The sequence below is a fragment of the Vitis riparia genome, chromosome 14, assembly GCF_004353265.1.
Source record: "Vitis riparia cultivar Riparia Gloire de Montpellier isolate 1030 chromosome 14, EGFV_Vit.rip_1.0, whole genome shotgun sequence".
In the NCBI taxonomy this organism is placed as follows: domain Eukaryota; kingdom Viridiplantae; phylum Streptophyta; class Magnoliopsida; order Vitales; family Vitaceae; genus Vitis; species Vitis riparia.
Genome location: NC_048444.1, coordinates 26,821,869 through 26,842,539, shown reverse-complemented (window position 1 = coordinate 26,842,539; position 20,671 = coordinate 26,821,869). Strand labels below are relative to the sequence as shown.

Below are 20,671 nucleotides of genomic sequence, written 5' to 3'. Positions count from 1 at the left end.
CAAGGCCCTAGAGAGGATCTAGGGTATGATGTTGACCCCCAAGTCTCTCTCTCTCTCTTTCTCTCTCTCCCTCTCTCTTTCTCTCTCTCTCCCTCTCTCCTCTCTCTCTCTCTCTCTCTTTCTCTCTTTCCCTCTCTCCTCTCTCTCTCTCTCTTTCCCTCTCTCCTCTCTCTCTCTCTCCTTTCTCTCTTTCCCTCTCTCCTCTCTCTCTCTCTCTCTCTCTCTCTCTTTCTCTCTTTCTCTCTTTCCCTCTCTCCTCTCTCTCTCTCCTTTCTCTCTTTCCCTCTCTCCTCTCTCTCTCTCTCCTCACTCTCTCTCCCTCTCTCCCACTCTAATCTCTCTCTTGTGTGATTTACTTGGAATTTTGCTTTATTCATTTTACGTTACTTTAGTCATTTCTATACTATTTTTTACCCCAACTCAGCCTAATCTTTGTTAGAAATTAAGAAATACCCATCATTTTTTAATAATATATATTTGATTATTTAAAAGGGGAAAGAAAATGGAAGGAGAATTTTTTTTCAATTCATTGTAGTGTTTTGTCATTAGTATAAATAATTTGGAACTTGAGCATGAAGATTTATGAAAATTGACAACACCAATAATTTTGCATGAACAGAAAAAGAAAATGAAAACGAAAAGAACGTTAAAAGTTATCGAAGATTTGTGTTTTTTTAATACAGATAATTTGGATCTTAGGTTTGAAGATTTACAAAAATAGACAAAGTGAATAATTTTGTTGTCGGATATAATTCAACTGTCTTTATATTTGAACGAAAAAAGAAGAAAAGAAAAGTAATAAAAGTTATTTAAAAAAGAAATTTGTCTACTTCTAGTTTTTGTTGGAATCGAAACGACTTACAAAAAATTGAGCAGATATTCAAATCCGACGTATTTTGAAGAAATTTATAGTAAAATTGTAAATTTTATTCTTCGTTGAATAAAATTTCACATTGTATTATTCTTATGATATGATTACCCTTTGAATGGTGGCTTCATTGGGGTTAGAAGCACATTTTGTTTTCCCACCAAACAAACAGAATCATTAGGGCATTATTTGAATGGGCTTGGAGTTGCCATATGGGCAGGCCCAACCTTAGGGCACACAAGAAATAAATTGAAACCCTAACTTGACCCACTTGCATGATGAGAGTGGTTTTATTTAATGGGAAAGTGATGTATGATGAGTATTATTAAATTTTTTAATTGCTTTCAAAACATTGGCTTATATAAACAATTATATTTGGTGGGCCCCTTTTCTTTTGTTGAATTATGTCAATGCTAGATGGTATTCCCCATCATATGATGGGAGCATTTCTCTTTTTTCAACTCTTTTTTCTAAAAGGAGAGAAACCCACTTTCCTTTACCTTCTTCTCTTGCCCCACTTCCATATTAGGGTTTAGGGTTTTTAGTTTAAAGTTTGATTGTTTGTTTGATAAGACTTTACAAATTTGGAAAAAAACTTAACCATGAAAATTATTTCCGAATAAACCAAAAAATAAAAAGGTTAAAATTCAAGATTTAGAAATCGAACCTCTAATACCTTATCAGATCGATGGTTAATGAAAAATATTAATTAAATGGATAGACACAGAAAAACTCGAAGATGATAATTTAAAGAGTAAAAAATTTTGGAATTTTTTTTTATAATGTATTTAACGAAAAGACATCATCAATCAATAATTTGATTATGTTACAAATTCATTTTAATAGTTAATGGAGTAATCAAATCAAGGTAACAAAATTTCATTTTTATCGAGTTCAACAATTGAAAAGATGAGGTACCAAATCCCATTATGCTTTAGGGTTACTCGAACTTTTTATGACTCAAAAGAAAAAGTTAATTTAAAAAATCTTAATTTACGGGTCTTAGGCCCATAATCCAACTTAACCTAATTCACTTTTTTTTTTTTAAGTTACCAAATTTGAAATTGATGTGGTTGAATCTTTTGATAGACTATATTTCAAAAGCATGATGTAATCTCGCCGCAAAGGAAGTATGGAGTTGCAAGAAATTTGATGATCGCAAATGTTCAAACTTTGACAAGGGAAGACAAAAATAAAAGTCAACAATATCAGTGGTCCCAATGCCATCCCCATCATAAGAACAATGGTCCTGTACCATAGCATATTCCGCTCCCCAAACATCTGATGAGGTACCAAAACGACAAAGCCCGGTATAATGGCAGTTACGTCATTTCGTAAATAAAAATGTTTCAAAGAGCCCATATTTTCAACCCCTCTTTTGTCCCGAAATATTATAAATTTTGAGATTAAAAATATGTGAAATTATTATACTACCCTCGTTTCCTTTACCTAACTTAAAATAATTTTTAAAAATTTTATTTATAAAAATATATTATTTTTTAATTAAGTTTAAGATGATATTTTTTAGAATATTTGGAGAAATAATTAAAAATATGGAGAATAGTTTATATTTCCCATAAGTTAAAAAAATTATTTTAAAAAATATTTTTAGAAACCATTTTTAAGATTTCTTTTGAAAATAGTCTCTTAATTTTTAAATATAAAGTGGAGAAAATGATGAACAAAATTAAAAAAAAAGAATGTAATTAAATCTTATCGGTTTATTCAAAATAATTCTCCCATCCTAACCTTATCGGTTTATTCAAAATAATTCTCATCATTGACACCTTAAAAAAATTAAATCAAGAAGCTGTTTAAAACATTTTTTTTTTGTTGAAAATGTTTTATTATTATAAAAAATTAACTTAAATTAATTATATAGGGAAGAGACAATGCTTTATATTATTATTAAAAATGGAAAATAAAAAATTAAATTAAATTAATTTTATCTATTATCAGGATGAGACAATGTAATACTCGAACCTCCCAAAATTTAAAAAAGATCTCAACCTTACCCTTAATTATTTTATTTAAATTTTAAACTCATTTAATTAGCGGAGGAAAAATATTGTATCCGAAAAATCTCATCTCATTGCCGTCCTAAGTAGAAAAGGCTAAAGAGAAATGACAATAGGTTGGGATTTGAAGGGTGTAGATTGTAATTTCACATGTTTTTAATTTAAATAATTAAATAAAAGTATTTGAGGGTAAATTGGGAATTAAATAAAAAATAAAAACCTAAAATAATTAAGCAAAGCTTTTATCCCAAAAACGCCCTTTCTCTCAGTTCCCATAGTGGTGGAGCTGCCCGGGAATCACGGTCAGCCTGGGCCCCCACTCTTAATAACCAAGCGATCAACCCTAGGCAACGCTTCTCCGCCGTCGGATTATTCCCAACTAACCCGATCACATCTCCATAACCTGCCCGCTGCCCAAAATTTATTTCTCTCTCTAGAAAAGCATATATAAATAAATATATAAATATAAATTATTTATTTTCTATTATGTTATTATTATTATTATTATGATTATTAATTTTCAATTTTTTTTTCTTCTACTGCTTCGTTTGTTCTCTCTCCGATTCTTCACACTGGAGATTACAGAGCTTTGAAGATCCAAACAATGCTTTAAGATCTCTATGTAAATGGGGGGGCTTTTTTAGGGGGTTTTTGTAGTGCGTAGTTTGGAGGCCTTCGATTTCTGCAATTTTCCTTGAAATCGATTTGGTTTTTGGTTTTTTGGTTTTAGATTTTGTTTCTGCGCTAGAGTTTGGAAATTTAGGGTTTCTGGGGTGGGATTTGGGTGAAAAGTTTTGGGTTTGGTTCGGATCAAAGCTGGAATTAGGACAACTTTTTGGGGGGAGGTTTGGGGATTTTTGCGGATTTGTTTTTGGTTGAATTTGGTGGGTTTTGATTTGTGGAAGTTTGGGTCAAATTATTGATCGGAGGAAGCTGAGATTGACGGTTTTACGATTCATAGTGGTGGATTTTGTGTTTAATTAGAGGGTCCTTTTTTTTTTTTGTGGATTGTTGTAAGTGTTGTGTTGCTCAACCTTGTTGTTTTGGGATAGAGGATTTGGTTGTGTGAAATTTAGGGTTTTGGGGTGTGGATTGATCTGGTGGGCTTGCATGTGTAATTCTTAAGGGGTCCTCTGCTGTCTTGTGGAGGATCCCTGTTGAAAGGTTCCTGAAAATCGCGGTTCAGCTGTGGTTCTTTGAAGGTTATGTGAAAATTTGAGGAGAAATGTTGTTGTTTTCTAAGAGGACTTTGTTAGGGTGAATCATATAGTGGTTTGAATTGGGTTGTGGTGGCTTTTATATTGAGTAAATAAGGGCGGAGATTGGGTTCTGGTTTTGTGCATTTTGTTTAATCTTGTTGAAATGTTTGTTTCTGGCGCGGAATCTGGACACGAAAATAGTGCAATTCCAGGAACGGTTTTAATCCCTACCCGGTTTGTGTGGCCTTATGGGGGAAGAAGGGTGCTTCTCAGTGGCTCCTTTACAAGGTAAGACACTTGGAAGATTCAACTCAATAATATTTTCAAATTTCTAAAACTTTGAGTCATTTCTGTTTTTGGTCATTTATTATTTTGATTACTACCTGGGATTTTTTAATCATCCCAATTGGATATAAATTATATATAAAATCTTGCTTTTCCATTTTCCAGGACACATGAATCACATATATTTCTGTCTACATAAATTTTTTCATTAGATTGCCTGACAGTTCATTGAACTAGCTAAAGAGTCTGAATTAAAAGAAAAACGATACAGGTTTAATTCAAACTCTTATTTTGGACAGGTGGTCAGAGCACATACCTATGTCTCCTATTGAGGGTTGCCCTACTGTGTTTCAAGTTATTTGGAGCTTGGCGCCGGGTTATCACCAGGTCAAAATAGATCTTATGATTGTTGTTGCCATACTTATGTTTATTTTGTGCTAACCACTTAATAAAATTAGCTAGGTAGGATGGTGAAGTAATGGAATCTTATCTTAAAAAGAGGAATTTTGATTATTGTTGTTATATTTGTATATCTTGTGTGTGGATAATTTTGTTTATTCTGTAGGCAAACCATTTTGATCTGATTGTAAAACATTTATTTGTTATGAGCAGAATGCATATGTGGTGGTCATAATATGTATTTTTATTTCGTTAGGTATGGCCTCGGAAAATGATTTGCTTGAAATGGTGTTCTAATGTAAAACCATGAGATGATGTTGGTTGTGTCTGTCAGTGTGGGGATGAATATCTTGAAACGAGGAGGTGGCATGAGAATCATGGTCAGAGGTAGGGATTTGAGTGTTATTGTGGAGGAGAGGATGCCTAAGTCTTTCTAGGATGACTTAAGTTGGTTGGTAGTACAGGGAGTGAATTGGAGAAGGGAGGTTGGAGATTCATTGGGAGAGTCTCGTCTATTGGTCATTTAGCAATTATAGTTCAAGGAGTGGTGAACCATAGTGGAATGGATTACAGTGGGCATTGGGAAAGGGAAAAGGTGGATGGTTGGTTCTGGGATTGATGTTGATTCTGGACTTTTCATGCTTCCTAGTGGCAATTATAGAGATTATATGCTACTGTTTGTTTTGAGACTGGTTTTGGGAAGGGAGGATCATGATTTGGATAAGAGGAGCTTCTTCTTTTAATACTGAACCAATGATGGTGCCATGGAGCAGTGGGGTGGATTACATGTGGGGCAAAGGAGAGTGGCTTAAAGTGGCAATGTGTGAGGACAACACAAGTATAGAGCAAAGAAGATCATATGGGAAATGAGGGGTTGGGTGTTTGAGGCTTAATCATGTTGGGTCTTGCCTTAGGAGAAAGGGAAAAGGGGATGGCATCGTACGTGCTTATCCAAATAGGCATGAAGGGCATGTAAGTTGTGGTCAGGAAGATGTGCTTAAGGTTAATGGGAAAGGGCCTTAGGTCCACATGCCATTGAGGAAGGATGGATCACATACATATGACATAACTTGTGTTTGTTCTGTAGAAAATAGCAAAGGGTTCCAATGCCAACCTTCAATATGATTGATTCTTCTATGTGCAGAAACAAATAGAGCATGTGCTAGTGAGAAGGGGGCTTGAAAGCCTAAGTTGTTGATAATCCCCAATTTAAAGAGGGCCTAATCAACTCAAGTGCCAAAGGGTTGGGGTGGGTTTATGGGAGGTTCCAGATTCAAATCCTAATGGGGACTAAAAAAGATTTAACGGAGAAACATCTTTCTAGCCTAAGCAAGGGTTGAGTAAAAGGATTTAACGGAGAAGCTACCATGTATAAAGACCTTCCATTTCAATCTATCCTCTTTGTCCCTTCTTATAGTAGTTGACTGAATTCTCTCAAGAAAAGTAGTCACTCCTTCATTCCAAACAAACTAAATGCGAGTTTCTCTCAAGAGCCCCCCTCCCCATAGGAAATCTCTTTGAATTTACTCCAGTGTTGGGCTTACCCTTTTGAGCATTATGGACAAGGTCATGAAATAGATAGGGAGCATAGATTACGTACTCTTAATCAAAGTAAGCCTCCCTCCTTTTGGGAGGTATTATCTCTTCCACATGACTAGCCTTCTTTGGAATCTCTCTCAATTGCATCCCAAACGCTCATATATTTGTGATCTGAATGGTAGACCAAGTGTGTAGAAGGAAGTTTCCCCACCCTATAACCCAACATCGAAGCGAGGTCCTTTGCATTAGAAATATTCTCTTTCTTCTTTTGATAGGTATTGTCTCTTCCATATGGCTAGCCTTCTTTGGAATCTGTACTCAACTGCATCCCAAATCCTCATAGATTTGTGATGAGTTCCCAATGGTAGAGACCTAAGTATGTAGAAGGAAGTTTCCCCACCCTATAACCCAACACCAAAGCGAGATGTTCTACATTAGAAACATCCTCGATTGAAATTAGCTTACTTTTTTCTAAGTTGATTTTCAAACTACATCAGGTTCCTTGGGGAAAGAGGAAACTACTTAAGGTTGTCCTTAGAAATGAGTCAGTTCTTAGAGTTCATTGAAGAGTTGAATATGTGGGATCTCCCCTTGGCTAGTGGGCCTTTTACTTGGTGTGATGATCAATCAAACCCATCTTTGTTAAGACTAGACCAGTTTTTGGTTTTGAAGGAGTGAAAAGAGCATTTTTTGAGCCTTATATAGAGTATTCTTCCACAAAACAACATCTGACCATTCTTCTATTATGTTAGATGGGGTGGTTTGAGGAATAGTAAGACCTCTTTCAAATTTGAGAACTTGTGGCTGTAGGCTGATGACTTTTAACAACCTCATGTAAAGGTGATGGATGGGTTATAACTTTAGAGGCTTTTTTAATCATATTTTGGTAGCAAAGCTAAAAACCCTCATGTAGGATATCAAAAAATCGAATAAAGAGGTTTTTGAAAATGTCACCACCAGAAAAAATGAGGATTTAAAGCAAATAAGCTTTTGGGAGTCCAAAGAGAAGGAAGGCACCCTCACCATTGATGAGATAAAGGCTAGATGGGCAATGGTGTAATGAATTTAGCATGTGTGTTGCTTTGAAAGAAGTATGTGGAGATAAAAATTGAGGGAGTTATGGTTGATTAAGGGGTGAGGATAAAACTATTAATTTCTTCCATAAAATGACTAATGCATAAAAGAACAAATTTCTTGGACAAAGTTAGAGTAAATGGGGTTTGGCTTTCTAATGAGGCTAACATATAGGAGCAGGTGGGTTAATTTATTTATTTATTATTATTATTTTTTTTTTTGGGTGGGGTGGGGTTGCTAGAGCCTTCAAAGTCTTTTGTCTGAATCAGGGGATTGGAGACCTAGTATTAGTGGTATGAGTTTTGATGCTTTAGGGAGTGAGGAAACTAGGACCTTGGAGACTTTGTTCACCGAGGAGGAGGTTTAGGCCGCTTTGTCCAGTTTGTGGATATAACGCTCTAGGACCTAATGACTTCACTTTGGCAACTTTGTTGGGAATTTATTCAATGAGTTTTTTTTTTTTTTAATAATAGTTCTTTTAAGAAAAGTCTTAATGCCACATTCTAGGTTTTGATACTAAGGAAATGTGGAGAGAAGACCTAAAAGATTTCAAACCAATTATCATAGTGGGGGGCCTTTACAAACGTTTGGTGAAATGGAAAAAGTGGTTTCAAACTACCAACATGCTTTTGTGGTGGGTAGAAAAATCCTAGATGCATTTCTTAGAGCCAATGAGCCATAGATTCAAAGTTGAAAAGCTTCAATAGTAGAGTTATTTGCAAAATGGATATCGAGATCGCATATGAGGAGTTGTACCCTTTTGTTTATCCTTAAGTGGCCTATACGTTTGTGTATATTTCTCCATGTATGATGGACATGTTTAGTTCTACTTTGATCAGTATTCTGCATTTTGTGGGGAGGACTCATCCTTCTCTAGTACTTTTTTCATAATTAATATATCTTTTGTTTTTAATCAAAGAAAAAAAATTATGAGTTTTGGAGGTAACCTATTCAATTTTTATTTTTATTTTTGAAAACAAATAGATCAATGAACAATTGTTGAAAATTTCTCATGCATAAACAAAATTATGAACATCTAATCACTGGTCTTGTTAAACGTGCTCTAGAACCACTATTATTTGATTGCATTTGCATGAGTTGAAGAGGAGTTGCAAATTAATTTTCATATTCATTGCTGTCCGTTGGTTCATTTTTGAGAAGATTGCAGGGAATGGAGAATGTTGCTGTGGATTTCATATTTGCATATCAGTTCATGTTCCGCAAAATCCTCTAATAAGCTTGCTTATCGACACATAATATGTTGAAGATACATGCCTATCAAAATAATAATAATAATATGTTAAATATACATATGTATTTTTATCTCTGGTACTGATGTTTTCAGATTCATTGTTTTCATTTACATGCAGTACAAGTTTTTTGTTGATGGAGAATGGCGGCATGATGAGCATCAACCTTTTGTAAGTGGGAATTATGGGGTAGTGAACACGATCTTCTTACCTAGGGAACCTGATGTGGTTCCTGCAGTTTTTAGTCCAGATACACCTGGCGGATCTAACATGGATTTGGACAATGATCCTTTTCCTCGTGGGGTAAGAGACTTCTCTCAACAATCCCTATGGTTTACCCACTTGCTATTTTTGTTAAACCTTTGTTTTATGTTATGCTTACATCACCATTACTGTGGGTGGTTTCCAAGTGTTGTTTCCTAATGAAGGAGATTATGGATTGCATTTGTTTTACGAGTTGTTGGTATGAAAATATTCCCATTGCCAAATGAATTGGGCCCAAATGTCTGATCTTTTTGAATTTTGGGTTATACATACACTCTCATATGTGGTTTGTTTATTGTCTTATGCCATGTTTTCATGTTTGCTTCTCTTGTTATATGATGTATCTTTGATGATTTCTATCATCAACTTGTGTTGATTGATTTGGTCACAGCTTGTTTAATTCAGATAACCCAATTCTAGGTGAGGATAACCTCTCTCATCACTAGTGGAATTTATATCAGATGGTGAGCCTAAAAGATATGAAAATGATATTTAGCTGCTGAAATCTCTTGAATTCTTCATGACTTCCCCCTTTTTTACAACAGAGTCCATCTTTTTTTCCAACGCAAATTCAAAACACATGAAATGTGTAGATAGGAATCAGTAGACGCTTTTTGAAGAGCTATTCCAGTGATTCTGCATGTTGTCCTGCTATACAGAACAGTGTTATATAGTCAAGTGGTACCTTGCAGGAGGTAATTCCTAGGATATCAGAGGCAGATTTAGAGGTCTCTCGCCATCGTGTATCTGAGTTCTTGTCTACACATATTGCTTATGAGTTGCTCCCTGAATCGGGCAAGGTTTGAATTCTTCACCCTTCTACATGAGTTTTTTTAATTTAGTTATCCTTTGGACTCATTTCACTTAAATTTTGTTGGATCATCACTGTTTACCGATTTAACAATGCAGGTCATTGCCTTGGACGTTAATTTACCTGTGAAACAAGCATTTCATACTCTCTATGAACAGGTGAATGCTATATAACAAACACATGGAAACACTTCCATATCTCTAGGTTAGGTTGGTGGCTTTTTCATGTCCTAGATCATTTTGTCCTGGCTTCTGTTCCATTACTCTGCTGTTGTCAACTTTTATTTCTTAGTTGTTTTTAGACACAACTTTTTAACTATATAACAGCATTTGATTTGGTAAACTTATGCTAAATTTATCATCATTCCATTTCATACAATAATAATCTTTTGGCAGAGAATCAGTACATCAAATAAACCTAATATGATAAGAATGTAAAATTAATATTCTTCTATTCTTGCCTTCATTGTTTAACCTATAAAAAAAAATTAATATTCTTCTAGAAGACAGTGAGACCTTTGCATTTGGAAACGAGGAAAGTTCATAATTTCACTAATGTGTATTGATTTAAAAATCATTGCACTATGTATGCAGTAATCTGGTGACCACCCATTGAACATATTAGATTAAATTGGTTTTCTTTATATAAGTTGCTGGGACCTATTTTCTTGTCATATCCTCAATCTAGGCTGTTCTTCTAATTCCCTTATATTTGCATGTAATTTTTTAGCATGTCTATTTTCACTAATTATTAGCTTGGATATAATCTTTTCTGATTTAAGCTACTTCCAGGGAATTCCTGTGGCTCCTCTCTGGGATTTTTGCAAGGGTCAGTTTGTTGGAGTTCTTAGTGCATTAGACTTTATATTAATTCTGAGAGAGGTATGTTTGGAAATAGTCCTATTGTCTCATTGGCCTTTTTTTTTTCTTTTTGCTTTTTTCCCTAAAAAAGGGAAATCTGTAATATGGTCACTTCAGAGGAAAACAGTTTCTATTTTGTCTATCGCTATTTCACCAATGTATGAACATTTGCTTTCTGTGTTAATTTTGCTGCTAAGGGGGCGGGGGGAAGACAGATGAACATTGGGATCCTTTTGTTTGCTGGGTTGTGTACTGACAACTCTAGTAAATATGATTTCCTGGTTCTTATTTTTGGATGCCCATACTTGGTCCTTTTTTTTTTCTTTTCATATTTCTTAATAACTTTTTGTTTCCTTTTTTGTGAGAATAATGGGCTATGTCAAGTGAACTCTTGTGGATGTTGACTGTCAGTTTTATTCTTTAGGTCCTTCACTTGAAGCTAATGGAGGAGGGATCACAATAGAAGTAATGTAGGATAGATGTTTGTCTTCTCTAGTGGATGGTGTAAGGTCATTGTACTGGAGATGTTCTATATTCTTTGTTTTTTCCAGTCAGGCTCTTCCTTTGGGAGCTGCAGCTGCAATGATATGAAAGGCAATAGATGTTTGTCCTCTCTAGTGGATGGTGTAAGGTCATTGTACTGAAGATGTTCTATATTCTTTGTATTTTCCAGTCAGGCCTTTCCTTTAGGAGCTGCAATGATACGAAAGGCAATAGATGTTTGTCCTCTCTAGTGGACGGTGTAAGGTCATTGTACTGAAGATTTTTTTTTTTTTTTGATAAATGATCACAAAATATATTAAAGGGCGAAAAGCCACAAAGCATTACTGAAGATGTTCTATATTCTTTGTATTTTCCAGTCATGCCCTTCCTTTAGGAGCTGCAATGATATGAAACGCAGTGGAATTCCAAAATTTTGAATTTTGTTAGCAGTTTTTTTTATGGTAGTAATGAAAGGGAGAGGATGTGATGTAGGACAACCCTAAAATGGTTGCCTACACTCAAAAGTAGGTGGGCTAGGGTTTTGTTTTTAGGGTGTAAGGAGATGAACAAGGAATAAAGTATATATTAGAGAAAAATAATATAAAAAAAAATGGAGAGAAAGAAAAAACGAGGAAGAAAAGATGAAAAAACCTTAAGAGTCTTACTTAGACCTTCTAGGAGTCTCACCAAGAAGGAAATCAATGGAGTCTAATCTAGAGAGTTTGTTTGTTTTTACTATGTACTTTCTTATTTTTGTATTCTTGTAGTTTAGTTTTCTTTGGTGGGAGGATTTTTCATCCTTCTCTTGTACTTTTTTTTCTATCAATATATCCCTTTGTCGTTTCCTATTAAAAATAAAATAAAATCAATTCATCCCTTTGATTTACATTGATTAGCCTATTTATAGGCTTCTCTAAGAAATCCAAAGTCTACTAGGACTCTAATAACATATTATGACTCTAATTCTAACTATAACATTCAAAGTCTTCTAAGACTCTAATAAACTATCATGACTCAAATTCTAATTATATTATAACTTAACTAGCTAATCCTAATTAGACTCTAACAAATACTAATCCTAATTCAATTGTAATTAATATTAAACTTATTTAAAGTTTAGTTAGGTCTTTCCTTTCCTCCTTAAATAAACTTTAAAAGGCTTTTCTCCATCAGGATGGTTCCCCTCACTGCAGTACTGTCAAATTTGGTACTAGGCATGATTTTTCCCCCTCTTTTCCCCTTCCCCTATATCCTCATGAGATAGTAACTGATTCTGTTTAGGGCTCTGAAGTTTAAATCAGGGTAGCTACTGTAATCGAAAGAATTATTAATTTACTGCCCCCCCACCCACCACACAGACACACACACACACTTGAGTCGTATAAGTTTCTGTTTCAACAAATTTGGGAATGCAACTTAAAAGGATACTTTCATACAGATAATCTGTAATTTATGGATTTCATGCATGATTGGATTCCTTTAATCATTAGAAATAGTAAAAGAATTATTGGTTGGTATTTGTTAGAATTAGAGTCAGAAACCAGAAGGATTGCCTAGTGAGGCCTGATCACGTGACCCAAAAAAAATCACCTTACCTCAAATTTTTTACAAATGTGCCCATGTTGATAATCAACACTCCAAAAACAGCTAATATACAACAACCACCCCTCCCAACCAAAAAAAAAAAAAAAAAGGAGTAGATGTTTCTAATAAAACAGAACAACAACTAATATGTCGAAGTGATCATGGAGCAATATATAAGAGAAGTTTCTTATCTCATCTAGGTTTATTCCTTGGAGCCCCTTATAGGTCAATTGGTGTTTGGGACGTAATAGAGGAAAGATAGGAGGAAATTGGCTGCATGGAAAAAACAGTACCTATCCAAAGGAGGAAGACTTGTCCTTATTAAGAGCATCCTTTCAAGCCTCCCAATCTATTTTATGTTGCTTTTTGTAATCCCCAAGAAAGTGAGGACCAGATTAGAGAGAATTCAAAGGGACTATTTGTGGGGAGATACGGATGAGAGGAGAAAGATTCACTTGGTAAATTGGGCGGATACTTGGAGGGTTGGGGCTAAGGCACTTGGAGGGTCTTAATCAAGCCTTGTTAGGCAAATGGTTGTGGAGAATACCCCCCTGAGAGGGAAAGTTTTTGGAGGAAAGTCATTCTTGGAAAATTTGGGGAGGTGGAGAGGGGTTGGACCACTAAAGAGGTGAGGGATTCTTATGGGCTAAGTCTTTGGAAAGATATTAGAAAAGGTTGGGAAAAGTTCATTCTTAGAACTAATATCCGTATTAGAAATGGTAGATGTACAAGATATTGGTGGGATAGTTGGGTTGGGGAATCTAAGTTGAAAGATGTTTACCCTACTCATTTTAGGCTTTCTTCCCACAAAAATGCAACAGTGGCAGATTTATGGGGAAGGGATGTCCATGGAGGTGGATGTTGGGAGGTTTCTTTTAGAAGATCTTTCCAAGATTGAGAGCTAGAGGGAGGTGTCTTGGTTTTTGGATCACATTTCTTCTTCAAAAGTGCAAGAAGGGGAGGATACTTTAATTTGGAAAAATGATGGGAGGGGAAAGTATAGTGTCAAGTCTTATTATAATTCTCTAAGGGCTTAGAACAATTTATTATTTCTAGCTAAAGAGATTTGGGAATCATGTGCTCCTCTTAGAACTCGATTTCTTGCTTGGGAAGCAGTTGGTGGGAAGATATTTACCGTAGATATGTTGATGAAGAGGGGATGGTCTTTGGTTAATAGATGTAATCTTTGTAAAGATAGTGAAGAGTCAACTGATCATATTTTGATTCATTGTGATAAAACAAGACAGCTTTGGACATTACTGTTAACAACTTTTGGTTTGGTTTGGGTGTTCATGGCTTCAGTGAGAAATCTTCTCCTAGAATGGAAATTCCCGGGACTAGGGAGGAAGAAAAGAGCAGTTTGGCGGCTGGCTCCAATTTGTTTATTTTGGTGTATTTGGGGAAAGCGCAACCAAAGGACATTCGAAGATGAAGAATTGTTAGACCAAAGGCTGAAGGATCTCTTCCTCCAATCCCTTGTGGAGTGGTCCCAACAGTTTTTGGATTTGGAAATTTCCTCCCATCTGAATTTTTTGGAGGCTCTTTATTGTAGCTAACCTTACTCTTTTCTAGGCTTTTTCTTTCTTTTTTGGTGCTTGGGTTGGTTTTTGGTGTATACTGCCTGTATATGTTCAGTGCGCCCCTTTTTTTGGTGTCTCTTAATACAAGCTTTTGTCTATAAAAAAAAATATATATATATATAAGAGAAGTTTCTCATATTGTAGAAAAGAAACAACTTGAAAAAACCCTGATTCTAATTATTAGCTTAGCAACTTCATCGGGCACACCAAGTCATCTTCTTTTCATCACTTGTATGTGTTCTTACTTTTTTGGATAGAAAATAAGAAACTTGTACACGTTATTAGTTGTTCATAAATAAGATAAATTGCAAATATTTTCTTTTTATGAAAAATGTTATATTTTGTATTTTGCAGAACAAAACCCTAGGAAAAACTGAAATAACAACCCACTTAAATTGTTTATTGCCTTGTTCCTTTATTGTGTTTGTCTGTTTCTATGTTTTCCCAAAAGTTGACCTTCTATTTTGACAGATCTTTTTAGTGTTTGTTTTAATCTTAATTATTTATGGAGTATAAAGTTTTTACATCATCTTCTGTTCAGTAGGAATATGCATTGCTGTTGGGTTGTTAGGCATGTTATCTTTTGATGTGATATTGTTATTGCAGCATCATCAGCTATTTCATTTTTCTATTATGATTTTATTTTTTTTAGATAACTTTTTGCATTTTCCTTTTTGCTGGATTGGTTCACATGTAATCAAAATTGGAGTAATGCTGCTATCTAACCCTTTGAATTCCAGCTTGGAAACCATGGATCAAATTTAACAGAGGAAGAGCTTGAGACACATACTATCTCAGCTTGGAAAGAGGGAAAATTACATCTCAGACAAATTGATGGCAGTGGGAGACTGTGCCCTAGACATCTTGTCCATGTAAGTGCTTCCTGTGATGCTTTATCAACCTTCTCTTGGCTTGCAAACAAATTGCACGCCTTTTCGCTTGTAGCTATTGTACTCTTACCATCTGATGGGATAGCCTGGGGAAGACAGCAATTGAGTTCATTTGACTGAATTTGGTGGTAGATGATGGCAGTTGCATGGAACTTTATTCCTGGGGTTAGCCACCCTGACTTTATTTTTCTATATGGCTAGATATTTCACATATAAAATGCATAGACCAGATGCTCGTACTCAAACATTCTCATAATGACATTGCAAATTTTTCTTGTTATGTATGTACGGGTAAGCTGAATATGTGGAACTCTTCAAATCTGTCTTCCTTGAGCACCTTACATGGTGTTTATGTGCTTTGCAAGCAGATATTAGGAGATCCAGGACTAACTAATATGCCCTGCCAAAGTAACCTACTTCTGAAAATGCTGAATCGAGGTTTATCATTGTTGGCCATCTGTTTCTGTTCTTTTTTTTCTTTGATACTTCAGATGAAATTTGTGAAGGTTTAGTGTTGAGAAAAAATAATATCAATGTTGACATATGTACTCTCTGCATCTCCACTACTGGTATATCATGCATGATGTGCAATTTTATAATATACTAAACATTTTAATATTTATTTGCAGATCTGGATCAGTTTTCTTTTTTTTTTTTCTCATTAACAAAACTGTTTTTTTTTCTCTCACAAGAAAGTGTAAATTTATCAAGAACTTGCAAGTGCAAAAGTGGAAATTACTGCATTACTATTGTTTCATTTCAAAAGGTGTAATATATTTTTAGTATCTTGGAGATGCTTTACAAACATGATTGTTTCTTCTCTTCATTTTTATGTACATCCTGGATCATAGATTCTGACCACTATGTTTTTTTACGTATCTACATTATCTTCATTGTTATTAAGTTGATTGATTAATGATTCAAGTTATTTATTGAATGTAATGTATGCTAACCGTGGTGTTTTTGAGGGAGTTTCTTTTTTTTTTTTTTCGTGGTTTTGACAAAATGTGGGATATCTGTGAAGTCAATGTATTATTTGTAGTGAGATGCTTGAAATCTATTAAATTCCTAGTGCAATTATGTAACCTCTTGCAAAATTTGTAATGCACAGGCTGGGCCTTATGATTCTTTGAAAGATGTTACTTTGAAAATTTTGCAAAACAAGGTCGCCACGGTTCCCATCATCCATTCTGCTTCTCAGGATGGTTCATTTCCACAGCTACTACATCTTGCTTCTCTGTCTGGAATACTAAAATGTAAGACTCTCTTCATTTGCTGGAAGCTTTGTTGAGTTGGGAGCTACTCTTTGTTTGCTGGTTTAGATTGTTTCATCATCTACTAACCTATGAATCTAATTTCCAGGTATTTGCAGGCATTTTAGACATTCTTCTAGTTCCTTGCCTATTCTTCAACAACCAATCTGTTCAATTCCTGTAGGCACATGGGTTCCAAAGATTGGGGAATCAAATGGACAGCCATTTGCAATGTTGAGACCAAATGCCTCTCTTGGTGCTGCCTTGTCTTTGTTAGTCCAAGGTGAGCTTTCCTTGCTTTCTGCAGGCTTTAGGCATTTCTTGTGATATTCTTGGAATTAAGTCAATGAAATATTCAAATTCTTCTAATACTGGGTAGTGTTTAGCTTGAATTCCTTCCACCATGTACCTTGCAATTTTTTTTTCACTTTCTTTATTTCTTTCTATATTTATTTATTTTTTATTTTTTTTATTGTTGCATCATGATTAAAAAGTACAAGGATGAATTCTGCTCATGGTTTTTTTAATTGTTGCATCATGATAAAAAAGTACAGGGATGAATTCTGCTCATAGTTTTTTGTGTCCTCTCTTTGTTGGGTGTGCCTTTTGGCGCCCATTGTATACATGATGGTGTATTTTGGTGCGCTGTTTTCTTTTTTGGGGCAGTTTTTACATAATTTTATCATTTGCCTCTTAAAAAAAATATTCCACGCATAGATTTGCCTTTTTGGACTAGTATACTTATTCTCTTTTTATATCAGATTCTATACAGAGGATAATCATACCTGTTGGAAGGGGGTCTCATCCTTCTTTGTACTTGCTATTTCAATGGCCTCCATGAATTATAAATAATAAACAACCTCTCAAGGAAGCACGAATTCCTCTATAAAATCTGTAACTAGAAGCACCTAACTTAGACAATGAATCTTCTAATTAGTTATAGCTGAGTTTGGAATCCATGAAAAGGAGCCGTAGACAGATGATTTTTTTATTTGTTATTTTTTATTTTTTGTAGATGGTTGAAAATCTTGCAAAGCAAGGACTCTGATTTCCAAGGTCCTCTTTTCTCTGAGAGGCCTAGCAAATAACTGGAGCTGAGTCAATCTCTACCAGAAAATTACTTAAACCCAAAGAAACTGACCGTGCCCTTTAACAGTGCTAGGATTTCCATCTGTATAGGCAGACCTGATCCAGCATGCTTGGAGCAAACACCAACCACAGCTCCTCCATCATGGAACATGGAACCCTTCAGTGAGACTTATCTATCCCAGATAACCCAATGAAGAACCATCAAACTAAATTTCAGGTACATCCAGTAGGTGGGAACCCACATTGTGAGTGCCTTCACAATCCAACTAAAGCAACAAGTGGATCTCCAGGGACCCAGAGAAACTCTAAGGACATTGGCACCCATAAGGAAACAAAGAAATGAGCCAAGATCCCAGAAAGACTAACAGCCGCCATTTGTCCTTCAATATACTGGCATTCCTCTCTACTGAGATTACCCAGGAAAAAGTGAGTGAAACCACACACTGCAGCACCATGCTTCTAGTACGGCCACCAAAACCATGATCAGCAATCACCATGATGTCTACAATCTCTTGTAGGATCCAGACCCAACCAGCGTATTTAAACAGTTTCTTCCACAACTTCTTCACTGCTGGACAATGAGGGAAATGATGGCTACCCTCAGTGTCCAAGCACATTACTCAAAAGGATTTGTTGTCACATTGTTGGTTCATCTGTCCAAGTTATGTAACCATTCTGTAAACTGCCTTTAGATGGATAACTTCCTGATTCAGTACCATGAATTGATAGCTTCTTGCAACTTTGTTCTTCTGCATCTGCTCATGTTATATTATGTCATGGTTTTTTTGCAGCTGAAGTTAGTTCAATACCAATAGTGGATGATAATGATTCATTGCTGGATATATATTCACGGAGGTAATCTTCCATTTGGTCCATATCTTAAGGATTATATCATTATACGATATACGTTATATTATATGTTTGAAAGTTGCCATGTGTTGTCCATTGAGAGTGTTTTTACTTTTCCATTTATGTTCCTTGACCAAATATTGTATTTGCTTGTTATTTCCTTGACAGTGATATCACTGCTTTGGCAAAAGACAGGGCATATGCACAGATTCACCTTGATAACATGAGTATTCATCAGGTAATTTTTCAAGTTGCTCAGTTGTATAACTATTTCCAAACAAATTCATCAGATATGGCACTGGTTTATTCATGGGATACTACATTTATCCACTCTCTGATGAAATAAGTAGTTATAATGCTGTGGTTGAAGAATCAAATCTTGGCCAAGAGATACGATCAATTTAGTCTGTAGTTAATGTATGAGAGAAACTATTCCCCATCCTCAGGTATAATTTGGACAGGGAAGTGGAAGAGAGATGGGTACACGCCTAGACAGATTTGTCCCCAAGATGCCCTCAGTTGTGTATGGTAGGAAACTACAGGATCGATTTTTATGGTGGGATTTTGTTTCCCGATCCTCTAGTATAATTGATAGGCAAGGAGAGAGATTGATGAAACCTTAAGATGCCATAGGGGACTTGTAGAACAATCCTTTATCAAAACACCTCATGCACTAGTTGGGCATCAACAACAATACCAATGTCTAATGCCTCCAAGGAGGCTAAATATCATAATCTCTCTAAATCCTAGTCTCCGAGCTCTGCCCCACATTATTAAACCAACAAGTGATTGGTGCCTGCGAGGGGGGCCTGAGAACCTGATTCAATGTCTGGTCTCTGTTTCTGCCATCGTGCAGCATTTGTGGGAAGGGTGGTTGAATCTCTTACCTCTTTTGACTACTTGTATCTTGCAGACCACCTGAACCTATTGCTATAAAATTATCTCGATCTCTATAAAATTCTGAGATGTTCTGCAATCAAGTTTGGACAAAAAATTATGACATTATAATTCATTGCCCCATTTCAGAAAAGAAGGTTTATATGATGACATCTTTGAGGACTCAATGCACTTTTGTGCCCTTTGATCTTTTACTTTTTAGGCACTGCAACTGGGACAAGATGCAAATTCTCCTTATGGTTTCATCAGTGGGCAGAGATGTCAAATGTGTTTGCGATCTGATCCCTTGCATAAAGTGATGGAGCGGTTGGCAAATCCCGGTAGCTATTCTCCTATGTATTTCTTTTCCATGTTTAACCATTTCATAAATGATTTACTATAATTAGACCGCCCTCTAGACATTTTTCATGAAGTTCCCCTTTATTTGTTTGGGTTAGTAGTTTGACCAAATTGAAGCATTTGGTTGCATCTTTCCAGGGGTTAGAAGACTTGTGATTGTGGAGGCCGGCAGCAAGCGTGTGGAAGGAGTTATTTCATTGAGTGATGTGTTTAGGTTTCTGCTTGGTTAGCTGCAACAGTTGTCACCATTTCGCATCAAGGGACTTGTGCGGTGGCTTTGGAGAAATACCCATTTGTTTCATTGACACTTTTTTTCTCTCTGCCAATGCGTCTCCCTTGCACGGTGAATAGTTTGTTCTTCTGAGTCTTGGTTGGATGAGGCTCGTGGTTTGCGGCCTCGTTCTTATTAGGATACAAATTTAAGAGAGAAAAATTTGTAAATTGAGATGACTCAATTTTTTTCCCATCATCTTTATAACCTAATTATTATCAACTCAAAAGCGCCATTGGTAGGCCTGCCATGTTTATGCCTCCTGCTAACAGAAAACCAGCCAAAATGGGACTGTCAAATGCACCCCATGCTGTTGGTGGTTGTACCTAAAAAAAAAGAAAAAAGGGTTGATAGTTCAAATTTTAGTTCCTGATCTCTGCTCATCAGATTTTTATTTTTATTCTTATTTTGTCCTTTTGGTTGTTGCTGTTGTCTTGTATTGGCTCCACTTTGGTTTGATGCATTCATGATCTAGGTCATGGGATTATCTGTTTATTCATTTTTCATGACCTTATGCTTCTTGCAAACATTATATTTTTTCGCGACTTTTTTCTCTGCAATTCATGCTGTGTTTGGTTGCTAAGAAATGGAGAAAAGGAGGGAAATTAGGATTTTTAAGCTACAGGTGTTTTTTATTATCTAATTGAGATATGTACTCACGTGAGACTGTCACACTGGAGGACATGTGGGAGAAGCATTCTTGGATCTCCCTCAAATTGGCATGGAAAGAAGAAAAGGAAAGACCCATTCAAGACACTAAAAAAAGATACCAGTAACGGCCTCTGATTTTCCCATCCACGTAGAGATCTTGTACAGAATCCATATGTTGGTTGAAGGCAAACTCGTGCCCTGCCTTATTTTGGATTATA

At 35.7% G+C, this 20,671-nt stretch overlaps 1 protein-coding gene across 3 annotated transcripts; it reads left to right on the top strand.

Annotated features, from left to right (window-relative positions):
- Positions 1 to 3,406: 3,406 nt before the first annotated feature.
- Positions 3,407 to 20,295, top strand: LOC117930777 (sucrose nonfermenting 4-like protein). Of its 3 annotated transcripts, XM_034851494.1 has the most exons (13): positions 3,408 to 4,373; positions 4,670 to 4,757; positions 8,753 to 8,935; positions 9,589 to 9,696; positions 9,806 to 9,865; positions 10,499 to 10,588; positions 14,955 to 15,086; positions 16,216 to 16,360; positions 16,467 to 16,640; positions 18,238 to 18,301; positions 18,464 to 18,533; positions 19,395 to 19,512; positions 19,670 to 20,295. In XM_034851494.1, exons 1-13 carry the CDS (start codon positions 4,249 to 4,251, stop codon positions 19,759 to 19,761), a joined length of 1,449 nt encoding a protein of 482 aa, XP_034707385.1. In that variant the 5' UTR covers positions 3,408 to 4,248; the 3' UTR covers positions 19,762 to 20,295. The 3 variants fall into 3 exon arrangements, with proteins under 3 accessions (XP_034707386.1, XP_034707387.1, XP_034707385.1); XM_034851495.1 differs by lacking the exon at positions 10,499 to 10,588 and having other exon boundaries at positions 3,407 to 4,373; XM_034851496.1 differs by lacking the exons at positions 9,589 to 9,696; positions 9,806 to 9,865; positions 10,499 to 10,588 and having other exon boundaries at positions 3,407 to 4,373.
- Positions 20,296 to 20,671: the final 376 nt, after the last annotated feature.